Here is a 24966-nt window from a genome sequence, read left to right as displayed (position 1 = left end):
AACATACTAAATCCTGCTGCTGGAGTGATAAAAGGAAATCCCCCGATTTAACATTTAATCTAAATAAATCCATCCATCCTCTAGAGTTGTCCTCGCTGTCATGGAGTGAGAGGTGGGGTACTCCATGGAGCTGAGTTAGCTTACTGTTTTTAGATGGAGAATTATGTATGGATATTTTATTAAGAATGTCAAGTCAATGTCTTCAAAAAAGGACATTGATATGTCTCTTTGAGAATATGATGCAAAATGTCCTTTTTCCCCCTTTTGCAATGGCAAAGAATGCCACCAAAAATTCCTTGATCCTGGATTTACCTCCTGATCACCTTCATGTCAAGACCCACCGCTTGTAAAATGTAATTCTCTTACTGGAATTCTTACATTGCTTTTTAAAAAGGTTATTTTCAGAGTAAACATACCAGATCCACAACCTCCTTGACCACCTTAATAGTATCAATTATTAACAATACAGCAAATCATACAAGTCAAAGTTTAGTGAAGTAAAAGTCAGAAATTCCTCTTTGCTTTCTCGACTGAAGTCACATTATATTCATTTTATTCCATATTTTCTGCTCTGTGTGCCACAGTTTGAGAACCACTGGTCTTTTGGATTATTAAACAAAACACATCAGTGCTGTGCAGTAAATATAAAGTAAATGCTTAGTTTAACACTGAGAACCAAAGGAGGAGAAAAAGGCAGGCTTTCTTGAGGCCAAATGTAGCTAAACAAGCAAGACATAATGTGTCGTTTAGTGGATCTACTGGCTGTGATTGGCTGGCCAAGGTTGATGATTTTTCATTGTAAGAAAGGTAATTAACATATTTGTAAAATCTATTGCCTTCATGTCTTCAGCGGGTTTCCAGTTCACCAGTGTAAAGCAGCTCAATGACATAATGAAATGTAAATTTTCCATGCTGCTGCTGGTGCATTTGGTGTCCAGACGTACTCAGATTTGACCTGCTTAAGAAAAAGATAGCACATCTCATTTAGAAATATTCATTTTATTTTTGCATATTTGTTTAAGATGTGATGTATGGCTTGTTTTAAGACTACTAAGATGATGCGGCGGCACCAGGAAACTGCAGTATCACGACTAAAGAATCTCTCTGATTTCTGCATTCGAGGAAAAAACAAAAACAAAGAAACAATTCTGATCAGTACAAGAGGCTAGAAAAGGAGCTCAGACCTGACACCAGCATATACTGCATTATACCGTATGTCTCTCACTCGCTGACACTCACAGAGACCAAACATGGACATACACACACTTTTGGACATCCACATCCAAATACATTTACCTGATCTGTATTGACACCTAAGTAACTGAATAAAGACCGACTCCGAAGATGCTTTTGCTGCAAAAGTTGAGAAAGCCTACAAAGCAGCTACAGGAACTTCATGTGATGACTAATATCCTTGAAGTGTTAAGAAAGTCGATCTCAGAGTGACAATCTAGCAGTAGCATTACACAAAAATATTACACCAGTGTTGTCTACCTTATTAATGTTCCACCTCTGTCATTAATATTGCATATTCTGTGGTAATTACTACAAAACAAATTGCCAGCAGTGGAGAAAAGGAACAAAAGGGAATACAATAAACATTTTGTTTGTTTCACAGGTGAGACTAATAAAAATGACAAAATGAACTAAGTACAGAGACAGATCTCTAAGGCCATAGACAGAAAGTTAACCTTGAAGAGGAGGTAATTGGAGCTGTGTTTCTGAAGGAGGAACTGACTCCCAGCTTGGCTAGAGCCCAGCATTCAGCTCAGTACCTTTGGAAAAACTGCAGCCACAGCATCATGTCAAACATATTTCCTCGTTGTCTTTACCCCGAAGTCAGACTGCCTCCGAACTCAGCAGCAAGAGAAACATCCAGAAAATTACCAGTCGTCTAATTCCAGTCTCTGAGTGCTGCCACTGATGAAAAACATTCAGAGTGTATGCTGATGACAATAGTAATAGAACGTTTTCTTTAACTATTACAACAACAATAATAATAAAAAAAACAGGAACTAGAGTGCTCTTGAGAAGCCCTTTTGATTATATCACACTCTCTTCCACTTCTAGTCTCATCCTGATGATGTCACGAGTCAACAGTCACGCTGTTTCGAATCATCAAGTCAGCAGCTGCAGCCATGCTCAGAGCTGCTCACTGCATGCGGTCTGGCTGGTGCAGAGGGTAGTGGAGGAAGGCCTGCGGTGCAGCAGACACAGCAGTGAGTGCAGCTAGAGGAGGATGGATGGCAGCCGGAGGGGTTGGTGATGCTGTGACAGTGGGCGCTGGCGTACTGGGGGAGAAGGTGTAGCTGAGGTAGCCAGCGGAGGGCGACGGCGATGGGGTGTAGGGGTACTGCTCCAGTCCTGTGGAGGCATAGGGTGTGTAGGTGGGGCTGTAGTCTAGGTAAGGGGAGGTGAGTGCCGCTGCTGTCGGGCTGAGGTGAGAATGGAGCAGCAGGCTGGGCTGGAGGAACGTCTGGGGGTAGACGTACTGCTGAGTGAGCCTGGAGGGACACAGAAACACATGTTTGGTTAGCAAATATTAAGTAATTCATTATCTGGGTTTTACAAAACGGTAATTAAATGACTAATTATTGCAACTCTGTTACCATTTCAATTATTTATCATATAAATATTAATTTTTTAGTCAAGAAATCAATTACCATATTGTTCTATAGTAAAAACAGAAATATAAACTTAATATGCTTAACACTAAAGCACACTAAAAAATAAACGTGGGACTTCTCATTTTTAATGTGTTTATATATAAACATATAATATGTTACACACATTTTCTCATGATCTTTCAGTAAATTCTTTGAACTCAATCACTGAAATCATTAAAAAAATGACACTGACTGAAGCACAACTGTTACAAGGATAGGTCTGTAGGACTTTGTTGAAAATTGTCATATTATTTGTAAATGTAACCGATGAGTCTTTATTTATTGCTTCATTATCGTTTATTGTTAAGATCACTCATACCTGTTTAACAGCACCTTTTGGGGTTTAAGAGTTTTGGGGAACTCTTTGGGAGTCATGTGAAAAAGCAAGTTTACACAGGCATATGGAATTTTGCAGCCTTACTGCTTTCATAGTAGATAAGAGGGAGAGTATGCGCCAGGTGCTTGTAATTAAGTGCATTTGATCAATAAATCAATCATCAATAAACGTGAGAAACTCTTAAAAAGCAGAATTTTGGGTAGTTTTCTAGTCTGCAGCATTCAGCTATATGTCAGCCGAATGCCACAATCTTCCCAGGAGTGGATGTCCCATCAAATTCACAATACAGTGCAGTCAGTCAGGCTCTTCAGGCATCGGTTAGCATGTTAAATGTTAAAGTTAATGATAGCACAATCAGATAAAGACTGAATAAGTATTATTTGTTTGACTGACTCTGCCAAGAGAAAGCCTCTTCTCCCCATAAAGTACACGGCAGCAAAGTTGCTTCTGAACAAAGCACAAGAGTTTTGGAAAGACAAGACCAAAGTGAAGATGTTTGGCCATAATGCACACCACCATATTTGAAGCAAACCAAACACAGCATATCAGCACTGCCCTGTGTTCATATCAACACCTCATTTCAACTGTCAAGCACACCACGGTGGTGGTGGGGGTGATGGTTTGGGTTGTTTGCACCCACAGCACCTGTACACCTTGTAGTCATTGAGTCAAACATGATCTCTTCTGTATACTAAAGTATTCTAGACTCAAATGTAGGATCATCTGCCTGAAAGCTAAAGTTTGGTCCAAATTGGGTCATACAACAGGACAATGATCCCAAACACTGGCAAATCTACAACAGCATGGCTGAAAAAGAAAAGAATCAATGGCCCAGTGAAAGCTCATATCTCAGCCTGGTTAAAATGCTGAGGCGGGACATTAAGCGTGCATAAAAAAATACCCATGAAAATCAAAGAACTGAACCAATGATGTAAAGAAAAGTGGGCCAAAATTCCTTGACAGTCATGTGAGAGACTGCTAAATGTGTTCATGCAAGCTATTGAATCGTGGGTTGTATTTAGTTTTTCACAGAACTTGTCTTGTAATAACGTTCTTTCTTTGAGGACCTCTGCTTGCATTCACAATGCCAACGGTAGAAACTCAGGGTTTCCTCTGTACGCCACAGTAGGTGCTAGAAAAGAAACTTAAATTACATTTTAAGAACTATAGTCCTCAGTTTCTGCATTGGAAATTATAATTATTTCGGCTTCTACTGTAAATCAGTTGATATTAGCATGTTAGCATGCTAAAATGCTAAACCTTGCTAATGCTAAAAATTAAATAATCCAGCATGTTTTTCATTGCTACTGTGAACACATTAGCATCACGTACAACAAACACATGCTAACTTATGTAATTTGTATGCAAGTCAGTGTGTGGTCTGACATGTAGCTTTGCTTGGCGTTAAGTCTTATTTATTATATCTTTTTAAATGTATATCCTATAAGTTGCACTTGATGTTAGTGGAGATGTCTCAAATTAGCCTATAACGTTATAGTTTCTGGGCGTTTTCTGCCAATTTTAAAACCTTTTTTATGCAACAAACAAACAAACAAAAAAAACATTAAGATATGGAGAAAAACAATAAAAAGAATGTAGGTCAGTACATGTTTTGTATGGGCAGGGTGGTTAGCAAAGACAAAAGATGAAGCTGAAATTCCTCTTGAGACTTAAAAGATTGTCATAAAAATCACACACACAGGCCTGACAACATCCATTTCTGTCTGAATATCCAATGGCAACATCGGGAAAATATGTGTGCAGAGCTGCCACTCTGCATATCACTGAGAGGTCTGATTTTTAAAGCGATGGTAATACGAGATGCTCTATGTTCACAGTTTCTTTAGCGAATGCTCATTTTCTCTATACCCCAAATACTGAGTCCTACAAAAGGTTCTCCTCCTCCTTAAAAAGCAATTATCAGTTCTGCTCCCTTAAAATAGATCGCCTCCCTTGTGTTTAAGTTTAATTAGCACACTGCCTGAAAAAGGTTTAAAAAAAAAAAAAGACGCTTTGATCCTAATGAAACATTTCGGTAAGAAATACTAAATTGCAATAAACTATTCTTATCAGGATTGGCTTATGTTTCAAAAAATCTGTTTTGCTTCCAAAATATGATTTCTGGATTTGACACCTGTGCACTCACACACACACACACACACACACACACACACACACACACACACACACACACACACACACACACACACAAGCTGCCACAATAGATGCATGGTATGAGATTGTCTGCACTTGGAGCCACAACAATAATGAGAGAAAAAAGCGCTCCACTGTCCTCTTGTATTCAATCATGTCCTTGCCTGAGGCTGCCCACTTAACCTGAACATCCTCAGTTACATCTGGCAAAAGCAACAGCGATCATATCAAAGGAACTAGGTTATGCTACGCTGCTTAAGTAAAAACAACAGAACATGACAGTGTTTAACACTACAGCCTGCAGTCAGAGTCATTAACCTGACAGTAACCTTGTCACTGCATCTGAGCAGGTGATCGGAGTAGTGAGAGGCGGTCTGCCGCTGCTCCTGCTTACCCCTAAACAGAGAGAGCGAGCAGGGATCAGGTGTGATTACACAACAAACACTGAGGCTGCACACAGCCACTGTGCTGTATACACAACACACAGACACACGCCAGTATGTGCAGGATAGCTGCCAGTATAAATACAGCATCCATATATTCATTTTAAGCGTTAATCAAATTGAACTCTTCTTTTGAACTTATTTTAACTTATCGTGCCCTCTGATTGGTCACCCTAAACAAAATCCACAAACCTGTTTACCCTCATCACCAGAGCTCTAATGCTAGATAGCTGCAGGCTTATTCTGATTTGCTGGTGTAGGCAATAGAAAGAAAATTTAATATTTTTTTTCAACTACTGATGATTCATGATTTATAAAAGTTGTTTTTGGTTTTTATTTAACTAGTTGTACAGCTGAACTGGACAAAAGGACCAAAAGAAAAACGATGGGTAAATAAAATACCACTAAAATACCACTAAAGGCAGTATATGTGAAACTGATTCTGAGGTCTCTTTAAATGTAATTCAGTTGCTTCTTGAGACTACGAGACTGTCCATGACCATTTTCATGGTTTTGGATTTGTTAGTTTTCCATCCTTCCCTCCCTTATTATTAGTCTCACCTGCGCTGTCTTTCACGGGTATTTCAAATTAACCAGCCACGCTCTTCAGTGTATATCCTTCCTGTGTTCCACCTGTGGCTTTTCAGATTTCCTGTGGGGTTTTGGGTTGTTTTTTCTTTTCTTGTGTTCATTGGTACTTTCCCACAGATGACCTTTTGCCAGTTTTTGGACCTTGCCTTCACTGTTTGTCCTCAATGGCAGCCTTTAAGTTTAAGGCCACTGCCTGTTTTTGAAGTTGGTCTTTTGGCTTTTATTCCTGCTTCCTGGTGTCATGCATACACAGGCACTGTTAAAACATTAACCACAAAAATGTGGGATATTTTCTTATCAGGTGTATTTATAAATTGCAAATGTGTGACTCCTCTACTCTGTTGCTTCTTTAAAACCCCTGAAAACCATTCCTTTTCTTCTATAATATTAAAAACTCATTACTAAATTAAAAAGAAAAAATGAGTTTATAATTTATTAAATATCATTAAAGTTTGATTTGAGTCATACAAAATTCTGATTTGGTAACTTTTTACAAACTTTACTCAATTTAAAAAAAAGAAAAAATAAGGAAGGAAGGGCCAACAAAATTGCTGAAGTTCTGGCTGGCACGACGAAGATCATCTTCTGCACGGTTTCAACAACATATAAAATCAAAACAAAGCTGAAGCTAGCAACATCCTGCCTCCTCGACCCCTCTCTATCCCATCTCGTATCCCCCCGGAGCAGAAGTGCAGTGTCATTCCCACGGCTGTGTGCCGCTGCCTGCCTGCACCGGCCTGACTGATCCAATGTGACAGTGGCATCGTACGAGTGGGAGCTGTGCCTCGCCTCTCTTCTCCTCGTGCCTGGCATCATCGCATCACTGTCAAACACACATTTATACATGCGCACAAACACGCACAAACTCAAAGGGGATGTAGACAGGCACGCAAACTCTAAATTACAGCGCACACATTGAATCACACAGTCGAATACGCCACATCCCGAAGAAGTGAACACGCAGGAAACGTAATATATGCACACACTTAACAGGTTGTGTGTAGTTAGTTAAGCAGCTTAAAAGAGTGTGTGTGTCGTGGGGGGGAGGGGGGGGGGGGGGGGGGTTCAAGCATGGCAGGACTAATTGGCGCAGCTGCATGGGTGTGCACTCACTAACAGACCCATGAGAGCAGAATAACCTCCACCGACTCTGCTCTCCCTCCCCTCTCTGGGTTCACTCCCTGACAGCCATCTTCCACGTCTGCACTCCCCCTCGCTGTCCTTTCTCAAAACCAGGCAGCGCCATGAAAGAGAGAGGACGCACTGTCCAAAGAGAATAAAAACCCAAACATCCATAAAGGGGTTTATTTGTTTTTTGTTGCTGAGGTTCAAGGTCGGGACTCCTTAGACGAGTAACGAGCGATGCTGAGAGGTGAAGGATCAGCCATCATATCCCTCACGCCTTAGGAAAGCCTAGCTTATAATAGTACAGATGAGAGATGTGAGGAGAGTGAGTCAGTCAAAGACACAAACACACACTCATGGAGAGGCACACGCATGACCCTCTGTCCTCTGTCGATAAACACACACGCAGCTCGAGGGGGGGTGAGTGATAGAAAGGCCAACATCAGCGCCGGACACTCAGCTCACATGTCAGCAAGCAAGCAAGACATTTAAATCTGATTCATTCAAATAAGGCTGACATGGAGAAGAAAATGTCAAAAAAAGGAAACGTCTCCTGACTTCAACCCATCTCACGCCTGAGTTTTAATCCAGCACATGTCAGTCTAATGAACGCCATCTCACTTCCATCTGACGTTCACTTGTTGCACGAATAAAAAAACATTCAAAATATTCTGTTTTTCTACTTTAACGGCTTTAACTTTTTCCAGGTATAAAGCTTTCATTTGAAGTTATTTGTCAGCTTCCTAATGACATAAAATATAATCATCAAGTAAATAAGGAGCTTTCAGGTCACCGTTTGCTTTTGATTTCAAGATTTCAAAGGATGTTACATCAGTCTTTTTTTTTGCCTTCAAGCCACGGCTTCTTTCAAAGTAAGCCCAAATTCATCCATAAAGAAAAGAAAATGTTCTGAACTGTCAAAATGATGTAAAATTTTTACTTCAAACACACATCCAATGAATTGTTCAGATTTTTAATGTGAATAAGTACCCATTTGTAAGGGTTATAAAGCAGATATCGAAGATATTTAACTCAAAATACATGTTTATAACTTTTTCTTTATAGATTACTCTGTGTTGATATATGTAGCTGGTTCTCAGTGTAATACTGAGAAAACTTGTTATGAATGAAACTGCTCGCTGTTAAGTTATGTGTAGTCCCTATTCTTGCTTCCTCAGGCCAGTGTCTGCAGATGTGTGCACATAAAGTGATTGACATTCATCATGTTGATAAATGAGAGAGTACAGACCATTTGTGGTTGCTCTCTAATGTTGACACGGAGCTAAAATCAACTGTGGAGACACACTTAAGCAACTGTTGACAATCATATTCAGGTAGGCCGTGGAAGTAAAGCTTTTAACCTTTATTGAAGAGGCCAATGTGTGCCGAGAAAAAATCCCCAGCAGCAGCAGCCTGAACCGTTGATACAAAGCAGCATGGATCCATGACTCTACCTTCTGAATGTGACAGCAGAAACTGAGACCAGGAAGCATTTTTTCCATTCTAGCTGACAGGAGCGGCACATGGTATGGTCTTCTGCAGCTTCATGTGCAATTCACTCAAGAGATGGTCTTCTGCACACTTTGGTTACAGTGCTTGTTTATTTGAGTTACTGTCCAGAGATGTGGTCATTTTCCTCTGACATCTAGCATCAACAAGGGATTTTTTTAGCTGGAGAACTGCCGCTCACTGGATATTTTCTCTTTTTCAGAAAAACCTAAAGATGGTTGTGTAGGAAAATACCCGCAGATCAGCAGTTTGTGAAATACTCAGACCATCCTGTCTGTCTCCAACAACCTTTGCCATTCTGATGCTCAGATTAAACTTGACCATGTCATCTCTTCATAGCCGCATGGCTAAATGCACTGAGCACATGATTGGCTGATTCGATATTTGCGTTAATGAGCAGTTAAATGGGTATACCTAATGAAGTGAGCGTATTTTGAATATTTTAAATAGTTGGTTATAGCAGCTGGAGCTTCACAAGCATAATTGGGAACTTCACTGAGAACAGCGTTTGCTATTTTTCTGCTTTTTCTGCTCTGATTAAGACTTAAACCAATAGTTATTTTCCTCAATTTCCTAGAATAACCTTCAGGGTGAGTACAATCCCCATTAAAGTCTTCGCAGTGGTTTGTTTTAAATTGCATGTTCAGTTTACCCCTATGTAAACCACAGAGAAGCAGCAAATCCTCACAACTAAGTGGAAGTAATTTACAATTAATCAATATCAGTGGATGGCTAATCAGTTAATTGTCTGACGGTGGCAGCTGCAGCTCTTAGCAGTCATAGGATTACTTTACATGATGCAAACACGAGACATGCCTTTCTCTTGTCACATTTCTGGCAGGTTGGCAGGTCTTTGCTGTGAGGCGCCTGCAGGAACACAGAAGTGTTGATTTAGCCTGAAATGCGAAGTCACTGCTCATTAAAAACTGGCCTCGATCTATATTTTATGCACTTTATTTGTCAGCATCAAGGCATCAGTGGGAGACAGAGGATGGGAAGATGACTTTAGCGCTTAAATGCACATCAGAAGAAAAAAAAACATAACCCGATGTGGAAGAAGTGGAAAAAGATGCAATCAGAGATCAAAATCTGTCATCTTTTAACAGACGACTGTGCTCTGTGTGCTCTGAAAAGCTTGCAACACCATCTCTTTACATTTTTTGTTAAATGAGGCTTTTCATCCAACAGAGGTGTCGCTCCTAATTGGGTCCCTGGGTAAGAAAAATATCCACCTGAGGGTTCGCCGTCTACCTAAACCCCCCGTCAGAGAAAGAGTGATGACTGCAGACTGAGAGGAAAGAGAAAGAAGGATTATTTAAAGGGGGAAGAAGACAAGAGGAAGAATGGGAAAAGAAAATCAGACAGGGAGAGATACGGAGTTACGGATGTGAACATATTAAACAAGTCGACACGTCGGCGCCCGCTGAGGCCGTTCACTGATTTCCTGATGTTTCGTTGAGGAGCGTTTCATAATAAACGCACATCACACGACCCTGAAGCTTCACTGAACCCAGCCACAACTTCATCCACCCACAGGTGTGCTTTAAGTCTATCACCCCCTCCTCCCATCCTCTACTGCTCTGTTCCACTGCTTCAACAGGAAGTCCCCCCTCCCTTCCCTCACGCCTCCACCTTAAATAGACTCACCGCACATCCATCTCCCTCACCCTCCTTTATTTTCACTTAAAAGAAATTAAAGAGCAGGAAAAAAAAGAATCTCACTTCTGCCAAGCAACCGCGTCGACGTTGCTGCAGCTTCTGGGTGCTGAAGGCAGACAGCAGGCGGCTATGGGCGACAGACGCCTGCCCTCCTCCCTCATATGAGAACATGCTCCCCCACAGCCCTCCACCCTAACTCAGCTGTACCTCAAAGCCACATTTGGCATCAGTCTGTCCTCTGTCCTCTAAAAACTTAAAGCAAATATGCCAAAGCAGCAGACAGAGAGCTGCGCTTTGTTTGAGTTTATTTTTGATATTTGCTGTTTACTGTGTGAGTTTGTGTGAGCAGACAAAGGAAGAAAGCCCACTGGGAGCCCCACAGTGACGATGGTGAAGTGGGAACAGGGGGCAGCAAAAGGCATGGGGATATATTTAGACGAATCTTATGTCTAGTAGTTTGACGTTTGGGAAAAACATGTTTGTTTGCTTTTCTCGCACTGAGTTAGATGAGAAGAATTTCATATCTGTCCCCTAAATATGAAATGACGGCCAGCCGCTGATTAACTTTAAAGAGGCACCTAAAACCTTAACAAAATTCACCCACTAACTAATAGTCTGATTTGAAACCCACCTGGTAGGTTTTTATCACTGGAAGGGAGCTGTCATTCTGGCACATAGATCCTTGTTTTTGCTTTTACAGAAATTTTAATTTTTAATTAGTGACATTTAAAAGTGCTTATAGGTGGACTTTGTTGACAAACCCCCACTTGCCACTTAAAATGATAAGAATAACCTTTCTGCTAAAGGAATATGCATAATTTCTTATCACTGAAGCCTCCTTGACTCACTGGTTATTTATTTTAATAAATCATAATAATTCACCATTTTTTTAAAATTAAAATTCTATTGAAAGTGCAGTCAAAAATAAATTATAAACTACATTTTATCACAATTACAATCAAAGTTGGTGCAGATTTGTCTGTTGCACAAGCATGGACTGGTTCTTATATAGCGCTTTTCTACTCTTTCTGAGCACTCAAAGCGCTGTACACAACTTGTACATTAACCCATTCACACCCATTCGCACAAGCACATTTTTCTAAGTGCTTTCTAAGTAACATTCACACACATTCATACTCCGATGGATGCATCGGAGAGCAATTTGGGGTTAGTATCTTGCCCAAGGATATTTGGCATGCAGACTAGGGGAAGCCAGGGATCGAACCACCAACCTTCCGATCAGTAGATGACCTGCTCTACCACCTGAGCTACAGCCACCCCAGCACGAGTGCAAAACATTTGAAAATCTTCTATTGTCCAATTTTGGTGAATTGTGGTCTCAGTTTCCAGTTCTTAGCTGGTGAGAGTGGCACCTGGTGATATGCATTTAAAGATTCTCTGCTGCCTTCCCATCAGCTTGAAGCTGTCTGGCCATTCTCCTCTGACCTCTTTCATCAACAAGACATTTTCACCCAGAGAACTGGTGCTCACTGGATATATTTTCTCTTTTTTTGGACCATTCTCTGTAAACCCTGGAGATGTTTGTGTGGTAAAATCCCAGCAGATCAGCAGTTTCTGAAATACTCAGAGCAGCCTGTCTGTCACCAACCAATATGCCACGTTCAAAGTCACTTAAATAACCTTTGTTTTTTTCTCATTTTGATCTGATGTTTGAACTTCAAGCAGCTTGTCTTGTCCATGTCTACTTGCCTTAATGCACCAATTTGCTGCCATATGATTGGCTGATTATCAACTAGTTGAATGGGTGGAACTAACAAAGTGTATATTTGCATACACAAATGCAAAAATGCAGAATAAAAAAAGAAACTGTGACAACGGCAACATCTTACACACAAAAAAAGATCCCAATCAGTTCAATAAATTTAAATATGAAGATCATTAGTTAGGGAAAACAAGTCCTAGATTTATAATCAGAGAGACAAGACACCCTCAGTTAAAGTGAAAAATGGTGAATGCCCAACTATCTTGTGATTAAAGTCTGGAAAAGCTACTGTTCTTTCTCAACAGCATGACCCTGTTTAAACCTTGGACTATTTCTTTTAGTTGAGCCTAAAATAAAAGTCCTTCATGCAGCCAAGAAATGTTTGAAACTGACTGCAGTCATACTGATCATGTCACAGACACATCGAGCCTCGGAGCACAGAGATCTGAGCTGGGACAGATGTGCCCTTTGCATGTAAGAAACAGAAAAATCTAGACATTACTCAGGCTGCAAGGTTTATTTATCCCCAGTTTAAACATGTAATTTCTGTCAAATCTGCACTCCAGATTAAACAACTTCTCTCACATTTGTTTAAAGAGTCAATATTAGCTCAAGTCTCCTTCTGTCTGCTTGTTTCACTGTGGTGGATTCAGAACAGTAGCAGTGGTATCCTACATTCATCAGAACGCCATCCTCAAACAGCAGATTTGATTTCTTATCCGCACCAAAGAGATAAAAATCGACGTTAGCGGTAATAGCAGTAATTCAAAAATAGACAGTTTCCTGTTGAGGAAAAGGCAGTAACCTGCAGCTGTGGTGCACTGAGACCTCCTGAGGTTAACGCTGTGGCAGACACTGGTATTGCTTCTTCTTTTGCAACAGATTTTTCCCTAAACACACCCTCGAACAATGAAACTCAACTTTGTTTACGAGACACATCATGAACTGATGGTAATATGGCTTCGAAGTAGGCAGTGTTGGAGAGGAAAAAACAGAGGGGAATGCTCAAAATTAATGTATTTGTTTCACTTTTTTTCAGCACTGACATGCACACAGTTGTTGCACACATGAGATTTTAAAAAAAACCTGCGTGGTTGAAATCAAAGCAGAACAGGCTGAGATATCTTAAACCAAACCAACAATATTAGTCAGAAATTAGTCATCTTTGTCAGCTATGACACAAAAACAGCCCAGCATTTGCTAGTTTCAGTTCTCAATTGTGACAATTTGCTTTTTTTTTCTTTTTTTTTAATAGCAACTCTTCAAGATAAAAGCTCACTCAGTAGTTTTCATTGATCTGAGTTTTGAGAAGCTGGAGTATCATCCGGTCGTCGGTTTGAGTATAGCCTCATTCAAATCGAATGCTTTAAATAGAAAAAACTATAAAATATAAGCGGCTCATAGCAGGTCTTAAAATTAGTAAATACAATCTAAGATCAACTGTAAAATATTAAATATTAAAATGCTATTTTATGACATAATGTGAAAAACTAAGTACACCCTTACTGGTTTCATAGCAATTACAAGACGTAAGGACGTAAGAGCGGCTTAACAATTTGACAGTCTGGAGTGTTCAGATGTGTATTAACACAATGCCAAGGAGTAAAGGCATCATCAGTGATCTTAAAGAAGCAGTTGTTGCTGCCTTCTAAAAGTCCATTATTCTACAGCGGAAAAGATTATTCACAAGTGGCAAACATTCGAGGCTGCTGCCAGTTTTCCAGGGACTGGACATTCCAGCAAATTCACCATCTCTATTAAAGCAAAGGTTTAGGCAATTTGCTGGTCTGGAGCATTCAGATGTGTGTTAACATAATGTGCCAATAATCTTCCCAGGAGTGAACGTAACAGCAAATCAGACTGTGAAATGCTCAGAGAAACTGCAAAAAACCTAAGAGTTAAATCTCAGAGTCTACATGCCTCAGTCATGCCTGGCGAAAGTCTATTTACTCTATATAGAATATGGCAACACAGCTTAGGTTTTCAAAGTTGCATCTGAAAACAACACAAGAGGAACAATTTCCTTTGAACAGACGAGACCAAAGATGCCATGATGCACACTGTCACATTTAGAGACCGGCTTGGCTTGTTATGCAGCCACAGGACTTGTGAACATTTCAGCCACCTTTCAGTTGACCATGAACTATTGTATGGTATTCTAGAGTCAAACGTGAGGGCATCTGTTCAACATCTAAACATTGGTCTGCTGCGTGTCTGATGGCGACAGGAAAATGATCCCAAACACACCAAAAACTCTAGAACAGCCCAGTCAAAGTCTGCAAACCTCCATAAAGTGAAGCAACAGACAGTTATTGCTGATAAAGGTGGCTCTATCTATTTAATCATGGAGTGCAGTTTGTTTTTCACACACTGCTTCTGCATTTTTGGTTTAGTTTATGTTGAATAAATAATGACACAATCTAGTATGACATGTTGTTGTTCTTCACAGGCTGCACTTACCTAATTTTAAGAGATGCCAAGGGCCAGATAATGTTTTATGTCCTGATATGTAAGATGACTTTACCTTGACTGTGTTTTAGTATTTTACACCACAGTGTAAAATAAAAAGTACAATTCGATAATTAGGTTTAAAATTACATGTAGGTGGATTTTGTTAACAAACCAAACAAATGTGCTTTTTAATCCAATGTTTCAGTTCATATTGACAGAAAACTGAAAGGGCTCTTGCTTCACCTCATATGTCTCATTTATTTTCTTCACAGATCTCCCAATAGTTTCTCAGCAAATTAAACCGCTACCTGCAAAACACACACGCATTACACACTGCCTGAATTTGGAGGTGTTTTAACCCTAACAAACAAAGTGCCACCTGTGGTTTGTGTTTGCCTTTGGGGTGTGCCAGGTGATGTTTTCAGCTGTTTTTCTTCAGTCTGAGGTGTCAAACTGTGACTCTTCCTGCAAGCAGAGATTAACAAAAGACTCCCTCTGCGTCAAATCTCCTCTCGCACTCTGGGAGACTTTCTATCAACCCCTCATCACTCATTCATAGACTCATCTGGGTCAGCCTCAATTCCCTCATCACTCATTCAGAAATTGAGGACTGCAATATTAATAGCACTCAGAACAGTTGAGGTTTTTAATGGACTTTTCTGTAGCCGCAGGATCGGAACTTGTCAGCCTTCAGAAAATCAGAGCGAAGAGATCATTTCCAAAACGCTACATCCTGTAAATTCCTTAAAATACCTCTAAAATATAGAAGATCCCATCGCTAAAACTTCAGATTTGTGACAACCAAAGACCAAAATAGCAGCTATTTGATTTTGAAATGAAGCTCAAAAAGTCAATAGCAGAGCCAGACACACAAAACAAAATCAACAACTGTGACAGTTGGTAACATCTTCTCCTAAGATCACCTCCTCACCGGCGATACACCAAACATCTGAGTCAAGACTAAGTAGGTGTTGACAGAAGAAGAAGAAGAGTCATCCATCCAGTCATCAACAACAACACATCAGCTCGGTTCAACCTGCACCGTCTCTCTACTGTCTGCCGCAGTCTATGATATGAGTCATCCCCCTTGTTTTACTCAGGAACTGAGTCATTAAGATTTCCTTTCTTGTTCACACTGAAACTCTGGGACACTGAATGAGAACGTCTGTCACCCGTGAATTACACTTTCCCAGAAAGGTATGATTCTTCCCAAGAAACCAGCACCAGCTCACCAGCACGATACATCTGTTGCCATTCATCTCTTTATTAATTTGGCATTAAATCCTTTGTACTCTGATACATGAGATATTGACATACACCGTGATGTTGTAAACTAGTTGCAAAACAGGTCTTTTTCCTGACTTAGTGAATGTGTACAATATTTCATAAGAAACAACACCTCTGATCAGGTGCATGGCTGAAGCATTAGTGTGCAAACATCCACACAGAGCACTATTATAAACTACTTAAAGGGAAATTAAAGTGAAACAGAGTGTTAAAAATACTTAAAAGTGTTTAGTGCAGCTGCTGGCTGTACTTATCATATTGTATTTTCCCCATCTTTTTAATGCTTCTCCTATTCCTGTCCTTGGGTAGCATGTTTGTGTTGGTTAAAAACTCTTTCAGTAGGCAAATACCTAAATGGACACAATTGTAGTGGCATCATTTAATCATTATTTGCAAGATGTGTGAATTTTGAGAGAGTAATCTTGTCAAACGTGGAAAGTTCTGTTTGCAGCGTTTGATTATGGTAGTTGCGCTTACTGTTGCTTGTTATCTAGGGTTGTGCCACAGCGTACCATCCACAATAATTCCAGCACAATGTTTCAGCATAAAAAGTGTCATCTCATGATACCAATGGTATAGCAATGCCATAGATTAAACATCCCTAACACGCACAAAAGCAAAGCCCAGACATGTCTGAGAGGGAGAGCAGCAGTGCTTAAAAAGGGAGCTATCTAAATTTTTGGAAGAGGAAGGTGGAAGTGGAAACAGCAAACTTGTTTCAACATTTGAGGCAAACATAAACCATTAAATAAAACCAGATTATGAAGGGCTAGGGTTATGAGGACATGTTAGCAGTTTGTGATGTGCAAGCCAAAAGTAAACAACTCAACCGAGCATCACTGGAGCGCTTACTAGCTTCACTCCATATGACAGGAAGACCAAATAGTGTTGAGCAGTTGTGTTACACTTAAAACTTCAGGGAAAACACTGCCTAGGCTACATTTGTGCTTACATTTGACTCACGCTGTGTCACTGGATATTTTATTGTGTCACTACTATTGCACTATAATGCTGCTATCTTGTCACCTTGTGGCAATAAATTCACACTTCAAATAAAGGCAGTCTGTCATCAGCATCAGAATCATGGTGGAAAAAAAGGATGCAAACTGCCCTTCATGTTGTTTGCAGTAATAAATGCTGCTGCCTACAAGCTTGCTGTATTAAATAGACACCAAACAACATAACAACACATATAAAATATCTCTGTCTCCATTAACTAGAAGGCACTGCTGTTGCTATATGTAGTGATGACAGACACTTGCCTTTCTCCTACATCGAGGGTCAGCATAACAACCAAGATTAAACTTTTATTGATTGTTATGGGTATCCATATACACAGCTAACTGCAGTGAGCACAGTAAACATATTAGCACCTGCATGTTTATAGACTCTTGTTTTTCCAGTTTCCTGCCACAGTCTCTATCTTGCAGCCACTTGGGATCATGTTCAGGGTTTTTAAAGGGTGTTAAAAACACCACTTTCTATTACACAACTACACAGTGACTCATGAGTGGCACTACGGTGATGCAATGAGACCTCTGTGTGCACAAATGTGAGGAACCGTGTGTGTGTGTGTGTGGAAGTTGGAGAAAAAGAAGGGATGGGGGAAGTTTGACTAAAAAGCTTGTTGCCTCAGTGAAGCCCAACTCATGCATGAGTGAAATTCAGAATTGAGCTTCTCATGGGTTTAATGGACCAGAAAGAGAGAGAGAGACAACAGAAGACATCAAAAGCCAGTGCACCGATATAGAAACGGGCACAGGGTCGAATACATTCTTGAGGCGCTGCAGAGTGCCAGCGACTACCAAGACCCAAGTGCAGAAAAGGAGCGAGTGCTCACAAATGTCAAGGGCGGAGGAGTGAAATGTATTGTGTTGAGGAGGAGGAGGCAGGTAAGAGAGAGTGAGAGAGAGAGTGTTGGAAACAGTGGTATTGATTCTTCCCCGTCTTACCCATACTGCCTCTGAGCCCACGTAGGATGGACTTGCTGAACTCCAACAGAAAGACCTGCAGACAGAGACAAAGAGAAAGAGAGAGGCAGCGGTAAGGCGGGATATTTTAGCTACTGGCTATACAGACAACAGAAGAGACGGGCAGACAAGGACAGAGCTGCTCTCTCCCTCTCTGTCTGCTTTTTTTTCTCTCTCAGAGGTTAGCATGTATACGGGAGTATCACAGGCCCACTGTTATTCCCCCAGCATACACACTCATACAAATAATGATGCACTCTATTGCTCACAAACATCTGCGACCTCCCTGCCTCCAGACTTCATCGGGAATCAGCTGAGACTGAGTAAGAAAGGAGAAACGTATCCTCCTCCTCCTCTCTGCACCTCCTCTGACTTCATCTTTACATTCCTGCAGCTATTTATTCCTTCCCATTCCTCGTTTTTACTGTACTGACATGACTTCATCACCCCTCCTCCTTCGCCAGGACAAAGAGGAGACAGGCACGCTGTTATTTGTTGCTCTTAACAGTCCCGTCCCCTTCTTGCTCTTTTTCGCCTTCTCCCCGCTCTCCTATTCTCTCGCTGCTCTCGCACACAATAACAAAATACCAAGCGCTGCCATCTCCCATCAGCCGCATGCTTGGGGAGTTGCGTCGCAGCCCTCGCCCAGAAATAAGGACACACAGTCAGTTGTTGTTGGCACCGCTGTTTGTCAATCACACCTACACTCCATGGCATTTCAGCCAGCACACTTTAAACGGAGTAGTGAGGGAGAGCTGCTGTCAAGGTCTGGTGTGCACCCAGATGTCGAAGGGGAAGCACAAAACATGTGCGGTGGTGGTTATCTCTGAAAAAGCCCAGCGGCGGAAAAGCTTGTGCGTAAACTCAAGCACACAAGGAGCGAATGTATGGTGGGAATAAGCAGCTGGCTGGGGTGACGAGCATGCCAGTGGTCGTCCATGATTTATCCAACTAATGTCACATTTAAGCATATATTTATATTTTTTGTGATTTCTCTTGTCCTCCACAAAGCTCTGGGTCAACATCCCTTTCAGTAAAATGTAAATATGTAGAGATTTGAAGCCTGCTTGAGAGCATTTGCTGCCTTTGTTCCTTCAACAACGTAGAAGGCCTTTAGCTGGTTAGAAGTACACTTACTGTAAATCAGTCTGATCCTATTCAGAATGTGCTGTTTACATGGGACACAAGAAGACTTCATATTTCAACAGTATCCAGATTTTTGATTGTCTACCTGCAGCTTTTTCGTCAAACAGTGTCCTGGATTCAGTTTCTCAGTAAAGGAAACTAAAAGTAACAGTACACTTTAAGGCTTACAATATTCTGCTTCCTTTATACTTCCCTATTATGTTTTTTTATTTTAATGTAGTTGCTAACTACAAGCTGTGACAGAATGAGGTAAAACCTGAATAACATGTTTATAACATGCAGTTTCCCGATCTGCCAACACGTACCCTGGACATGTGATCATAACCAGGGTCTTCATGCAAATAAGTGTTATTCCAAGCCTTCCGTGCAGACTATCACAGGCTGCGATATTCACCTTCATGATCTATGATATTCACATTATTCTTCCAGTAACGTCCGTGTTCGTCAACATCCACAGAACAGTGGCTTGTGAATGAATTTATTCAGCTGGCACCTGGCACCCAAGCATTGAGTGCCAGCTGCTTGTCTTCATCTGGCACTCAAGGCTTCGACTGATAAACAATGTCTGCTCTTGAAGTGATGCCCAATTTATGCTTCAGCGGGAAATCTAAGTCGTAACCTACGACGTAACCAAAACCTCCAACTTAGCCTGACGCGAGTAACACAACTACATGTCGTGTTGAATCAGCCCGCAGCTACTGTGACTGGCTTGTTCAGCATTGTAGACGCCTCCTGTAGATTTCTGGCTACTTTTTTCTCAAATTTTTGAAATTTTTTATTCACTGAGAGAATAACGATCATCATCTCAGTATGAGAATTAATAACCACAGCGTTGGTATAAGGACTTATGAATGTTGGCAAATTCCTGGAGAAAGATTCCTGAAAGCAACAGAATGGATATGGGGGAATGTTTGTCTCTGGGAAAAGAACAAAAAAGAGCAGAGACTGCATATGAAACACCGTCAGCCACTTACATGGGCTTCAGAAAGGTTCCCCTGTGCTACTGTCAGTGACTAATTCTGCCCCCACCCCCATATAATCTAGAAAACTAAGTATTTGTTGTGGCTTACTATACTGTAAATCTCAAACATGTTATCTCTTCCATGTTGAAGTCTTTAGAAGCCACCGCCTATCAATTTGCTACATTATATCCCTTTTTTCCACTTATCCAATACAAGGTCAAAGGCTGTAGGAGAGGGTACATCCGAGACAGGTCGCCAGTCTGTCAGAGAGCCACCACAGGGTGACAGACAACCATTCACGCCTACGGTGAATCACCAATTAACCTAACATGCATATCTTTGTACTGTGGGAGGATGCTGGAGAACAGAGAGATCATGCAGGCCTCAGCAGGCTGGTTGCTATGAGGTGATGGTCTTCACCTACACGCGACCATACTGTCCTCAAATTACTACATTATATTTTTTAAATACGCCTAGTGATAGTGCACTGTGAAAACCTCATATACCTTATTTGGTGTCATAAATCCTTAAAAAAATTCAAGAAGTTTTTAAGCCAGTAGTGAATCTCAGATGCGCAAATACAAGTGGTCCAAACTGGACTTCCACAGAGCAATATTTTCTACTTTTTTAAGCAGCAGCACTCAAAGTCATCCAGAGGTGCACGATAAGAGCCAAATTTAAATCAACTAAGATTTTTGTTTTATCATGGTTGCAGGACTCCTGCTCTAAATAAGCCTTTTGTTTTTTTTTTTACTTTTTGTGCCATTCCCAACTTGAAACGTCAAAAAAAGTCACGTTTATCAATCTTCACCAATAAAAAAAGTATTGAATTTGAATTTCACACTGGCATCAGCAAATTAGTTTTTTTGTTTTTTAAAAAATGTTAAAAAAAACACACTTATTCAAATGAGTTTCACTTCACGTTTTTTATTGGTTGTCCTTCCCCTGCCGGTGGTTGCATGCACCAGTTGTGGGACACTGCTCTAAATACTCACCAAACCACCAAAACCACTCACTTAAAGCTCACTTTTTCAAACCTTCAAATAGCATTTGATGAAAAAGAAGCTCGGTGCTACCTCCTGTTCGATGAGTTTTCGAAGAAAGAAAATAGACGCAGACTAATGATGCTTACTTGACTGTGAGCTGCGAGGTTTCGCCCCCAGGTACGCCAGGTTCACATTGGCCTTCCTGCCGTCGATGATGGGGTTTGCGTCTTTGCACGCGCGCTCTGCCGCCCCCCTGTCCACCATGGTCACCTGTAGACAGCGTCACAGCATTGCACATTAATACCACTCATGTAATCTCTTAAACCGACAAAACTGCAACGCATGAAAGCTTCTCTACAGTCTGGATGCCAGCATGAGCACTAGGATGAAACAACACAGAGGGGTGACCCTGAGGATGCTTCTGTCCTCGTCTCCTTAATCTTTTTTTCCCCCTTTTTTTGCAGGACAGGACACTGACTCCACTACATGAAAGGAGAAATGAGTGTGTTTTAAAGCTGCCAGTGGAGCTTCAGCTGTGTTGGTGTGGGTTGAAGTGTAGGAGGCAGACTTTTTTTCTTCACCCTGGCTTGCCAAGGATGAAATGCTAGAATCTACCTTGAGGGACTGAGTTGAGGAGTGGGCAGAAAGAAACTGGGAAGGGGTGATACAGGTTAACACACACACACAGAGTGCAGTTACACCACAATGCAGAACCACAGCTGCAGGCTCCATTGCCAGTAAGTGGGACAGTGAAAGTAAAACAGCTATGCTTGCTTTCATTTTACAGCATCAGACTCTGGACTTTTATGCAAACATAAAGCAGTGGATGGTTTTTAGATCGCTGTGGTTCAAGAATTAAGACCTCTAAAGAGACGTCGGGGATGAAATGAGCACGCTGCTACCCAACTCTCAAAAAAGGGAGGGGGGAGCTCAACACATGGCTGCTTCAGCTGATCAGCTCATTGGCTGCGCAGTAGGTAGAGATAATCTGAAGTTCAATACACATTAACTCAAAGTCACTCAGACAAACAACCAAAACCCATCCTGGCAGAGGGGGGAAGGGCTGTGAGGGAGGAAGTCAACATGAAACTGCTGCAGCCTTATCTTGCAGAGCCAACTGACATGTCACACCTCCGAGTCCAGGGACCCCCATCTCCCCACCCTACACACACACACACACACTCTCACACACAAACACACAGACGACACAGACATCTGCCCACAGCTGCAGCAGCTTATTACCAACTCAAGTGTATCTGTGTGGGTGTGTGTGTCCTTGTTTTGTGTCTGTTCGAGCTTCCATTTGTACTTGGGGAGAGTGGAGATAATTGATGACATACTTATAAGATATAACCTGCTTCTCATGCTTCTGGCATGTGACTGTCACCACCAGACACACTGCACATGGCTCCTGCTTGAACAAAGTGGCAGTGTGTGCAGCGTGCAAGCCCGAGACACACACATTAAAAAAAGGCTCCGATGAAAAACATAAGAATAATGTAATTAACTATTAAGATAAAGTCACTTTAAACTGATTAGCAGCTACAACAGACGCGGGCTACTGTGCTTTAAGCGCTCTCCGTTTAATTAGACTGGAAGTTGCTGATAAAACCTTAATTAAACGCTCTTTTTTGCTTTGTTTATTCACTCTACATGCGTTGAGTTGCTCTCTGATTCTAGCAGAGAAAAGGCAGATGAACTTAGATTGACTCACAAAGCCGTATCCTCTGGATTTTCCCGTCTGTTTGTCCGTGATCACCACTGCCTCGTCGATGTCCCCGAAAGTCTCGAAATATTTCCGAAGTGAAGCGTCGTTGGTGTGATAAGGAAGCCCGCCGACGAAAATCTTGGTGTAAGTTGTGTCTTTTTCCATGGTGGGGTGCATTATCTCTAACGGAACCCCGACCAGCTGACCTAAAAACAGCGGTGAACTCATGCGGCTTGAAGATAAAGAAAAAAAAAACGCAACACAAAGGAAAAAAAACAAAAAACACAACAAGACAGTAGCGGAAACTTTACGCTCTGTGGTCACCGACAGCCTATAATAACGCCAACAGCGCGTCCATGGCTTGACTCGCAGCCCCCGGTTGCCTCACATATACCGCTTTTAGATGTGTACTTGTCTTGGACCCTCTTGTCTCCCGTCCGTAGAAAAAAAAGGCAAAGTCTCCAGGCTTGGACAGGCGGTTACATGCGCCCACTCTGTTTCTGGTCCAATAGACGAGCGGTGCGTCTTTTCCTATCCGCGCATCCCTCCTCCTGCTCCACCCTACCCCCTGCCGCCGCACACACACACACACACACACACACACACACACACACACACACACACACACACACACAGGAAACCCCCAACTTGGTCAGTGAAATGATGAAACGGAACAGCCGGATAATTTGATGTCTGCTGCTGTGGAGAGCAAAGGGGACCAAATGTCTCCAGGAAAAACCGGACCGTGTGCGCGCCTGAGAATGCGTTTGACTTGAAGCTTCGGAGAAAGTTGGTGCGAGGAAAACAGTGATGAGAATGACAATTCACCAAAAATACACATAAAACCGGCAGTTTGTAAAAAAAAAACGTTGGACTTCGTCTGGCAAGATTCCCACAGCATGGCTTTAAGGAAGAATTATTTTGAACTAAAGTTCGCAATTAAGGTTTTAGCAAAACCAGCCTCCGCGAGTGAAGCAGCCAAAAATGGTGCTACTGTATAATTTACAAGAGATAAAATACTATTAAGGAAATTTGTTCTCGATTAAGCTAAAATATGCCAAGTTCCTCGCCCACCACAAAAGCTCTAACTGTCCTGACTGTTTGAACCAAACTAACACTCCACAGAAGTGCTGGCGGCGCTGTAAAGCAATTCACTGCACCCAATAGTTCCCCATTCTGAGTAACTTCATTAACATGCATCCGCTGGAAGTCATCCCCTGGAAATCATTAACCGGTGGACGAAGTTTCATAAAGAGTAGAGGAGACCTTCACATCTCCAACCTGCTGATTACCCATTTCTCCAACTGAAACACTGCGTATTTATTTAACCCTCTGAGGTCTGAATCATCAGAAGTAGTATATTTTGCAGAAAGGCAAAAAGGACCTCGCTGTAAAAACTGTAAATATTTTAAGGAGATTTTTTCCTTTGTTCATAGCTCGATAAGAAGTGGGAGAATAATCTAATAAAAACAAAACGTACATATTGTAAATGGCTATTGGTTAGAGATGGCGTGATTATGTGATGATTCAGAGCTACGAGGGATAAATAAAATCCCTCGTAGCTCTGATTGATTGTTACGTTACCTTAAAACTGAAGGGAAACGTTTAAAAATGCTTTGCATTTCAGACTTGCAGTTGTTGGAGAATTTAAAAGGGTGAATGAGTCACCCCACAGCAGCAAGTCAATCAAGTGAAAGTTATTTAAAGCTCTGAAAGGCGGATAGAGTCTTTTAAAGTTTCTGTACAGTAACAGAAGCTGCAGCACTCGTGGGGATGGGATGGCCTTGCCTGGTGTGTGTGTGTGTGTGTGTGTGTGATCCTTTCATTAGAGAGTGGGGGTGGATAATTAAGATGAGGGAAGAAAGCGGGATGATACATGACAAAAGCTCACACGTTTGAGGGAGCGGCGGGGCTCTTGCAGGAAACATCCCTGCAGATGAAAGCGAGACGTAAATGAGAAGAAGCTCTCGTCTTTTGTTTTAGAGGAATGGCCACCCAAACGCCCGAATCCCCCACTACATGTTGATAGCTCTCATCCACACAAAGACACACTCACCTCCCCTCCTCCACACAGACTCACGTCTCATTAATACTTGGACCAGGAGAACGTCTGCTTGTAACATACACTTGTAGCTCTTGAAAGGCTCAGATACTGCAGCAGAAACACAGTTTCAGCGCTTTCTGTAAGTCTGGATTGTTGCTGCAGGGCGTGAAGACTGATGAGTCGTGCACAAAATCAAACACAGCAG

The 24966-nt window shown here is 41.5% G+C and overlaps 1 protein-coding gene across 1 annotated transcript; it reads right to left on the bottom strand.

Annotated features, from left to right (window-relative positions):
* Nucleotides 1-980: 980 nt before the first annotated feature.
* Nucleotides 981-23199, bottom strand: rbm38 (RNA binding motif protein 38). The gene is made up of 4 exons (XM_006796499.3): nt 22724-23199; nt 21156-21279; nt 17898-17952; nt 981-2504 (listed from the first exon to the last, which is right to left on the bottom strand). The coding sequence occupies exons 1-4, from the start codon at nt 22943-22945 to the stop codon at nt 2153-2155; spliced, it is 753 nt and encodes a 250-aa protein (XP_006796562.2). The 5' UTR covers nt 22946-23199; the 3' UTR covers nt 981-2152.
* Between the last annotated feature and the right edge of the window lie 1767 nt (nt 23200-24966).

Source organism: Neolamprologus brichardi, chromosome 20, assembly GCF_056152115.1.
Source record: "Neolamprologus brichardi isolate AB-2024 chromosome 20, ASM5615211v1, whole genome shotgun sequence".
NCBI lineage: Eukaryota > Metazoa > Chordata > Actinopteri > Cichliformes > Cichlidae > Neolamprologus > Neolamprologus brichardi.
This window is presented reverse-complemented; position numbering and strand designations above follow the sequence as displayed.

Excerpts from the sequence above, each read along its gene's own strand:
- rbm38 (XM_006796499.3), bottom strand. The coding sequence starts at position 22,945 with ATGAGTTCACCGCTGTTTTTAGGTCAGCTGGTCGGGGTTCCGTTAGAG. Across the intron at positions 21,280-22,723 it reads AATCCAGAGGATACGGCTTT|GTGACCATGGTGGACAGGGG; the intron begins GTGAGTCAATCT and ends CGCTGTCTACAG. Across the intron at positions 17,953-21,155 it reads ACCTCGCAGCTCACAGTCAA|GTCTTTCTGTTGGAGTTCAG; the intron begins GTAAGCATCATT and ends CTCTGTCTGCAG.